The 10,178-nt window shown below is 37.4% G+C and overlaps 1 protein-coding gene across 2 annotated transcripts in view; it reads left to right on the top strand.

Annotated features, from left to right (window-relative positions):
* The window catches only part of fbxl17 (F-box and leucine-rich repeat protein 17), a 244,459-nt gene that overhangs the window by 96,792 nt on the left and 137,489 nt on the right, over positions 1-10,178 (top strand). For both annotated transcript variants that reach the window (XM_084388626.1, XM_084388627.1), the window contains exon 7: positions 3,033-3,163. In XM_084388626.1, coding sequence (XP_084244752.1) covers positions 3,033-3,163 — 131 coding nt within the window. The remainder of the gene's footprint in view (positions 1-3,032; positions 3,164-10,178) is intronic.

The raw sequence follows: 10,178 nt of genomic DNA, 5'->3' as shown, positions 1-10,178 counted from the left end.
CAACAAACATTAAATCACATAAAACCTGCCTAAACAGATTTAGTTTTAAGACGAGATTTAAAGACCAAAAGACTATGTGCCCTCTCTCGCACCCAGCGCAATTGACTTCATACAGTGACGCATGTATCATTCCTATTCTGCACACACGCACAGCGGACTTTTCCCTCCACAGACGCACGTCGGTAAATTAGGGAATGAACTTGCGCTCCCGGGGGCGGTTCAGGGAAAAGAGGAGGCGTGTTCCGGCACAAACGTTCCCTGGTGCTATTTTGCAGTTTCAGAAAACAATTCCTAGTCTAAACCTCGTCTAAAGTCAGTGGCGCGTTCAGATGCTATTTTAAGGGCGCATGCTTGGCCATAATGTAGTGTGCACAACGCACACACACTTTGCTTCTCTCATCTACACACAGACGCAGCAGTTCTCATTTTTGCAAATCATACATTATTACAAGGAACAATATTCCACACGAGGGAAATCATTATTGTGTCCATGAAGATGTGAAAAAATAGGCATAAATCTAGCTTACACATTTACCCAAATTATCATACGCCTGTTTAACCGAAGCTAATCTGGGTGTGTTTCTCCATCCCCAATGTCACTTCTCTGTGTTTTACGGCCCTGACGAGAACGTCGGTCTCCTCGGCTGTGAACCGCTCCTGGCAAATCCGCCGTTATAATAGCAATCCGCCATGGAACAAGCACACCTGCTCTTAAAGGGAATGTGAGATGACGCTCTGATTGGTTTATTTCACGTTACGCCCAAACCACAGCTATGAGTAATGAAGCTACTTCAGACCAACACATTCTAGATTTGCATCCCAGAGATCCGCCCACACAGTTACTTGCGTTTCGCGTTTGATACTTGCGTTTCAGATCGTTGAAATAGGGCCCTAGAACTGTTGAGAACTTCTACAGGAAGTGAGATCCATAAATGAGGAGCCGTGATCCGAGTGGAAGAACAAGTGTAAGTGCAGAAGCCCATCTTAAAATGCGGGAAGGAGTGTGTGTATATGAACAAGATCTAGAAGATATGAAGGAGCCAAGTTGTGAAGTGCTTTGTGAGTTAAAAGTAAAATTTCGAGTGTGTGTGTGTATGTGTTTTGAGGGCAGATGCATGATTAATGTTGCATACATGCAACGCTGCATATTTGAGTCTTTATATTAAAACCAGATGCTATTTTGCGCTTCCTGTGCGTTTGATTTACTGTGTTGTGCATGAAAACGAATTTAACCCTGTAAAGCTTGAAATGTGAAATAATATTCAGAATAATCTGGGATGGAATTGATTATTGAACCCTTTTAGACAAAACATAAAAGAAAAGTAAAAAAAAAGGGTGCATATGTGAGACATTTTTATGGGCCATATTATAAGATATGCGGAAAAAACTCAATTTTATTCAGAGACTCAAGCTGAGAAAAAATACGCAATTTGATTAATGCAGATGCTGATACTTATGAAATTCTGATTCTTGTAATGCAAATCAGTGAGATCTTTGGATACTGACAAAATGCATAAAAAAATCAATATCTGCCAATAAAATGTCTTAGTAAGATGATAGTTTTACAATCAAAGCTCTGTAGTTTTAAACCATATAATGCAATGCAATGATGATTGAGAGATGAACAAATAAATCTTCCTCAAAAGCCTGATGATCATATTTCATACTCATGATTTTTATATAAAATGATGATGGATAATCAAGTAAAGTGAAGCTGCTTCAGTCCAGCTGAAATATCACTAACGATATCAAAGTTATGGTGACTTTACTTTATAAAAATGGATGTACATTAAACCAGCTGTGTTTCCATGGTGTTTCTGTAAATGTGATGGATCATAACCTCTGACCTCTGAGTGTAATTTATGTGCAGTTATGAACACGCTCTGACATTTTTCAAGCCCGTCACCTTTTGCGTTATTTTGTGCCTCCAATTCTCTCGCCGGTCTTCTGGGTCAGGAGCGGAGCAGGGCATCATGGGTAATCCGCTGCAGGGAGTGTTGTGTTCGTTAAGGTCAAGAGCTCGACATGCAGGCGCTCGCTGTAGAGTCCGAACACGGCACATAATGCGCGTGTGTTTATGAAACATGCTTCCTGAATCTGAGAGATGCTTTTATAGGGGTTTCGTATCATGTGGAATTTGATATTGCTCAAAATTTAGTCTCAAAATTTGCTCTCAAGTCCAGGGCTGAGCGATTCATCCGATGAAAACATGATGATCGAGATGAATTTTCGAGACGAATCGTGATTTTTGGGCCACATGCACTTTCGATCCTCATTAAAAGCCACAACGTAACGTCCAAATCAGTCACATCATGTAACTTGACTCGTGAAATGCAGTGTTTTATTATTAAAAAGTCATATTTATCAGTATGTTAGATGTGTATCAGTATATTGAATGCGTGCATTAGGTCTTAAAGTGACAGTAGCCTAATATACATTTAATTATGTTAATGTTAATCAAACAAGAAGAAAAAGACACCGCTCTAGACTCAGTAATCTTTAGGAATCATTGTTTTTTTATTTATTGTTTTTGTCCTATTGTTTGTAATTTGGTTCTTTGATTTTATTGCTTTAGGCCGTTGTCTTCTGTTATTGTTTTTACTGTGGTGTCGAAATTGGAAAAAAAATTATGAAACAATTCTGATATCATAAGCAAACATTTCCAATTGAATCTGCTTTATACAGTATATATTGAGGGGAAAAACACTAATAAGATGTTGGTTATATCACCCACTCCTAATCGTGTTCAATTACAATACTGACCAAAATCATCGTGATTATGATTAAATAACTACATATAAATAATCAGATAATGAATCAGTCCGTGAAGAGCTTGTGAGACGCTGGTGTTCGTTTAGAGGTCAAACACCGGCACACGAGGATAATGGGACGATTATATTCCAGTGATAGTATTCAGTGAGTAATGTGCATCATTTACTGCACCTGCAGAGACGTGCTGACCGTGTGTGTGTGTGTGTGTGTGTGTGTGTGTGTGTGTGTGTGTGTGTGTGTGTGTGTGTGTGTGTGTGCAGCTTCAGTCCCTGAGCAGTCTGGATCTGCGGCACATCTCTGAGCTCAACAACGAGACCGTGATGGAGGTCGTGAGAAAGTGCCGGAACTTGACGTCCCTCAACCTCTGTCTCAACTGGACCATCAATGACAGGTGCACATAAACTCTCACGCTCACACACATGCACACACACAAGCACGCTCACACACACACACACACACGCTCACATACACTCATACACGCACACACAGGCACGCTCGCTCGCTCACACACACACACAAACAAACACACACACACACGCTTACATTCACTCATACACACACACACACACACACACACATACACTCACACACACACACGCACGCTCACACACACACACACACACGCTCACATACACTCATACACGCACACACAGGCACGCTCGCTCGCTCACACACACACACAAACAAACACACACACACGCTTACATTCACTCATACACACACACACACACACACACACACACACACACATACACTCACACACACACATGCTCACATACACTCATGCACACACACACACACACACACACACACACACAGTCTCTCACTCACTCGCACACACACACACACATGCTCACATACACTCATGCACACACACACACACACACACACACACACACACAGTCTCTCACTCACTCGCACACACACACACACACACTTTGTCATCTATCACATTCTCAATGATCGACGTCTGTAATAAACACTTTCTGTAGTTTCACTTCTTAGATTTTGGTTTTATTTTAGCAAATTTTTCTGGTTTTACATTTAATATTTTGTGTGTTTCAGCAGTGCAATATTAGCTTCAGTTCATTTTTATTTAATGGAGAAATATAAATTTTGTTTTAAGTAATTCATTTTAATATGAAATTTTTAATAAAAAATTTGGATGGCTGTATGGATAGAAGAATGAATGGATGGATGGATGTATAGACGGATGTATGGATGTATAGACGGATGTATGGATGGATGTACGGATGTATAGACGGATGTATGGATGGATGTATGGATGTATAGACGGATGTATAGACGGATGTATGGATGTATAGACGGATGTATGGATGGATGTATGGATGGATGTATGGATGTATAGACGGATGTATGGATGGATGTATGGATGTATAGACGGATGTATAGACGGATGTATGGATGGATGTATGGATGTATAGACGGATGTATAGACGGATGTATGGATGTATAGACGGATGTATGGATGGATGTATGTATAGATGTATAGACGGATGTATAGACTGATGTATGGATGGATGTATAGATGTATAGACGGATGGACGGATGGTCACAGTATCTTCAGTCGTCCTCATGGTTCTGCTCTGGATAATGAGTGTGTTCTCCTCAGTCTATGAATGATTGATGTGAAACTGGTTGGTTTGGGTTCCTCTCAGCTCTTCACTCTCGCTGTAAGACACTGAACAGCTGATCCACGCAGTGTCTCAACGTCTCGCTGTTTGGCCTGAAGGAAATGAGCACAGAGGCGTTGCACAGCTACGCTAGAGTGAAGAGCACCGTGATCAACGCCCCCATTAGCCTCTCCGGACTAGAAACATCACACGGACACACACACAGTTTAGCTCATTTAACTAACAGACGGTCAGAGAGAAACACAGATGTTTCTGAAGCCCATTCAGAGGCCGTGTTTAAAATCTGTTCTCCATATGCGTGACGCGTTTGATCCTGTGCTGCATGTTTCCCCTTGTTTTTGATTATTCAGTCATATTTCTGTGTCGTCTGAGTCCTGAGTGAACGAGATACAGGAGAAGAGCGGCTGGAGCTCAGAGATTTCATGCTTGAACACAAACAGCTTTTCTCTGCGCTTTATCAGACGCGTTTAAAGGCTTCAGTCGTCTCCGAATCCTGCCGGAGCGTCCAGTGCTTCCACACATGTGACGTTCATCTGGATATGAAGCATTATTAGACCACAGCTTGTGTTGAAGAGCGAATACAGTGCAACTCTATTCATTAACTATTACTGTACGAACATTCTACTCAACACACTACTCATTATGTAATCATATCAATTGGTTATATAATCTAGTGGTTCTCAAGATGACTTAAAAAATAAGCTCTAAAAGAACTAAAAGTCCAGATATTTCGTATTTTTATTCACCCCCTCGACAACGAATGAGGATTCTCACGGTATTGAAAAATATGGATATGTATATAAGGCTTTTAATTTCAAATCTAGACCTGGAAAAATCATGGAAATGAATAAAATCTTAAAAATCATTAAAAAAAATATTATAATAAATATACCTTTTTGTAGCTATGCCAATATCTATAATATCTGATTATGTTTGTGAGTAAAATATATTATTTAAAAATGTTTCTCATTAAATTAAATTAAATTTACTGAATCAGGTCTTGTAAAATGTAATTATTTAAATTATTTATAATTATTATAGTGAATAATTTAGTTTAGTTATCCTTATGTTTTCCATATTAAAATTTTTATTAGTTTTAGTAATTTTAAATTAAGTTAAATGAAAATTAAATTAGAAATGTGTTTTTGTCTTTTTTTTTTATTGGTTATTTTTAATATGTCAATATAGTTTTTATTCATTTTTATTGTAAATAAAATATATTATTTAAAAATATTTCTCATTAAATTAAATTTACTGAATCAAGTAAATTCATTGGTTAAAACGAACATTCAGCTCCAAAAAAAAAAAAAAACTTCTACAATTTAATTATTTAAATTATTTATAATTATTTTAGTGAATCATTTAGTTTAGTTGTCCTTATGTTTTCCATATTTAAATTTTTATTAGTTTGTCATTTTGTTAAATTAAGTTAAATGAAAATTAAATTAGAAATGTGTTTTTTGTCATTTGGTTATTTTTAATATGTCAATATAGTTTTTATATATATATAAAAAAAAAAAATTCAGTTGGTTTATTCTAGTGCATCAAGTTAAGCTAAATGAGAATGTTGACTATTTTTTAACATTTAATTTCAGTTAATGTAACAAAAATGTTATTTTTCTGGTATTATTGAACTGTAATAACCTTTAAAAAGGTTTTGACTGAGAACAAAGTTTGAATATTTGTGTGGATAATGTGAGGCTCGGAGTTCAGAAGGTGGAGAACCGCTGGAATAATCCATATTCATCATGTTTTGGCAGGACGGTGGTTATGAGGGAATCTGGGCATATTTTTCTCATGTCAGAAGTAAATCATGTGACCTAGACGACTGTAGATGAGCCTCCTGCTCGTAAATCACACGTGTGATGATGAAGAACCTGGACAAATGTTATTTCATGGGCTTTTGTTCTTGTTTAATAAGCGTGTGTGACTGGAGAATGTGAGGAAATTCCTTCTTCTGTTTATATTCCTGATCTAGCGTATGGATTTACAGCCTCCTCAGGCTCGTTCTGAGCGTTAACACAATATTGAATTTACAATCTGCCCCAGATACAGCCGTCTGAACGCTGCTGTTCCTCTTCTTTTATGATTTCTGGATTTATTGGAGATGTGGTTGGCCAATATCACATTATGATTCTTCCAGAAGAGATTTGACCCTTTATGAAACACTGACGGATTTCTTCGCAGTGTTTCCCGCTGGGTTTTGCGGGACGGTTTGGGTCGCTGTGGTTCAGGAGGTCAGAGTTCGAGCTGGAAGAAAACGTGCTGTAATTTACGCTGATTTGACTTTTTTACGGCCTCATAACTAGATTTCACGAGCGCTGACGCTCAACGAGTCCTGGATCAAACATGCGCTTCAGGAACGACACTTTATGACGTGTTTGGAAAAGTCAGAAATGCTCTTGTGTGTTTTTGTGTATATCTAAAGTCAACATGAACTCAGAATGACCATATTTATTTAACTCATGATCCTGTTAGCTGAAGGAAAATCATTTCTGATTGAGTGGGGAAAAAAATCACTGTATGCACACACACACACACACACACACACACACACACACACATATATATATATATAATTGTAAATATTTTATTAAATCATATGTCATCAGGATTTTATATAATACAACATACTACATAATACATTTTTTTTCTTTACATATTCATGTTAAACAAAAACTAGATTGAGATTGAATCATATATGCATCTGTACAGAATATAGTTTGTATTATAGATGTTCATAATATTACAAAAAAATTATTCAGTTTCTAAAGAGTGATTTCTTTGCAATATTTTATACTCAATATTTTATATTTTAGAAGCAAGTAATTTTTACAACCATGTGCTTCTGTTTGTGAAGATTAGTTTATTGCATTATAACTAACAGTGAAAAATAGGTCTACTTATAAAAATCATTTAATAATCTTATTAATGTTAATGTTAACATTAACTAATACATTGTTAAAATCAAAAGTTGCATCTGTTAATATTATTTAATGGACCTGAGCTGACATGAACTAACAATGAACAGCTGTGCTTTTATTAACAAACATTTACAAAGATTAATAAATACTGTAGCTCATGTATTGTTAATTATTAATGTATAGTTAATGCCTAATGGGACTTTATTGTAAAGTTTATCCGAAATTCATTGTTAATTTTGCACTCTTTGTTTTTATAGGCACATAATTGTTGATAATCTGTTTTGTTTCTCCACTAAATTAATGATTTTCTGACGTCACAAACTACCTTGTAACCAATCAGATCAACGTGTGATCGTCAACCAGTGGATCTCTGAGCTGAGTGAGTGAGTGGAGGCGGGGCTCATTTGCATATTCATAGAACCGCGCATACTAAATGAGGCAAGGGTGTCGAGTTACATTCAAGATATTTTAAGGCGTCAATAATATTTTTCAATGAAAATATTTAAATATATAATTTTGGTGATCAAAGAAGAGTTTTAAGGGATACAATGATTGACTGCAGGCAGATTTTAAAATGATGTCTTGTGAAATCAAACCAAGTAAAGAAGAAACTGCAACATTGTAACATTTTAAGTTTCAGAACAAAGCAATAAACGCGACTCATTCCTGATTCATTAACACCTCCAGTGTTCTTAATAACTGAGAGTAATGGCGTGTCACACGTTGTCTTGAGCTTCCGATCTTCTCCAGCTGTTTCCCAGTGTTCAGTGTGTGTTGTTTTGCAGGAGTGTGTGTGGAAGCAACATATGCTTGAATGACCTCTCTCTGCTGGATTAGCCGTATCATTCCTCTCGCTGATATATTCATTTGCACCACAACTAAATTAATTACGCCGGTTCGCTTTCGGAAAGTGTGTTTTTCCAGGACTCGCTTCAGGCCCACTTGATCCATCCGATGATTCCCGGTGGAGGAAAGCCCAGGAGATCGGCACTTATCCGGTTCTCACTCCAGCTGTATAAACGGGTCGTGCGTAAAAGCCATTCGAGTCGCTCTGAATGAGAGGCTCTGCTCAGCAAATATCTAATGCAATAACGTAAAGCAGTTCTTAAGCGTTGCTCCCGCTGGCCCGATACTAGAAGACTTATTACAGTCAAACACGGAGAAGTCCTTGACTTGCAGTCCTTGTGTTTGTCCTTCATTACTGCAGCTCTTTCTTTCTCTTGTAGGATCCAGTGCACGGTTGCATAAAGCACCTTAAGTGTTAATTTCCCTTAAAGCAGTGGTTGATTATGATTTTCACTTTTCTAACTTTAGTTTAGTGGTCGACCGATATATCGGCCGATATTTGGCATTTTTAAAATGTTTAAAATGTGTTGGAAGCGGGACTTTTATTTTGACGGCGCTCCGGACTTTTATTTTGACGGGAGGCGAAGACAGCGGCAGCGCCTGATCACACAGCGCTCACTCACATTCTCCGTCTTCATTACTTTACGATCTTTCTCAGTCATATCTAATACTTTGTTAGACAGAACTGGTAAACAAATAAAGTAAATGTTATGCGAAAAAGTAAAGCATTGCTTTTATATTATTTGTAACAGAAAAGGCAAACAATCAGGCTAAAATACTTTATCATTTACCGTCAACATTCAGCAAATGCGCATCTACATCGTTTAAACAAATCTCTGAATATCTAATAAACATTTAATTCCACAAACCTTGCAGATTTAATCGAATCCAGCTGTGATATCTTGTGAAGTGTGCATTTGTTAGCGTTTAAATTAGCGTTACCTTGTCTTTATTTGAAAAAATATGATCAGCAGTGCCCCTGGAAATAACTTATAATAAAGGTGGCAAATATTGGCCCTTAATAAAAATGTTAATTTCTGTCACTGCTGTGAACTGACTACCGTATAGAATATGAATAAGATGAATATCTTCGTGAGTCAGCTGTCCACAACAGGTCTAAACCAGCACAAAAACACATTATTATCAACAAAACTTTGAAAATATGGATTTTTTTTTTTTGGTCAATATTTCACACCCCGAATGTACAGTACAGTATTAATTTTTATATCTTCAGGTCTCAAAAAGGCTTAAATTTGACTTTAAAAAGTGTGCAGCAACCCTGAACAGTAAATGCGCTCCTGAAATATGGAGTGTGATTAATTTCCCGGGAATGTGAGCCAAGAGCAGTGAAAAATCATCCGCAGATTCTCGATAAGAAAGCTGCGAACGGCACGTATTCTGGGAGGTTTCATATGCATGTTTTGGTATTTATCACAACACATGGATCTGGTTATGATACACAGCCGCACATTAATCAAACACGCCCGAGTGCCGTTATAATGTCAGACGCTTGTGTAATTTGGCAGCGCCTCGTGCATATTTCATTTCTTCGTTAGGACACTTTCTGAAATGCGTCTGCATTCAATATCAGCAATGATTCACGATATCAAAAAACCTTTTTACCCCGAGCATGAGTCCCGTTATATCTAATATAACAGCCTCCTGTCTGATATAAATCTGTGTGTGTGTGTGATCGAGTTCAGCGAACGTTTGAAGGCGGCCTGTATTCAAACGTAAAAGTGCATCTATCCATCATAAAAGTGCATCTATCCATGATAAAAGTGCGTCTATCCATCATAAAAGTGCGTCTGTCCATCATAAAAGTGCATCTGTCCATCATAAAATTGCATCTGTCCATCATAAAAGTGCATCTGTCCATCATAAAAGTGTATCTATTCATGATAAAAGTGCATCTATCCATCATAAAAGTGCATCTGTCCATCATAAAAGTGCATCTGTCCATCATAAAAGTGCATCTGTC

Source organism: Rutilus rutilus (assembly GCF_951802725.1).
Source record: "Rutilus rutilus genome assembly, chromosome: 19".
Taxonomy (NCBI): Eukaryota; Metazoa; Chordata; class Actinopteri; order Cypriniformes; family Leuciscidae; genus Rutilus; species Rutilus rutilus.
This window is presented reverse-complemented; position numbering and strand designations above follow the sequence as displayed.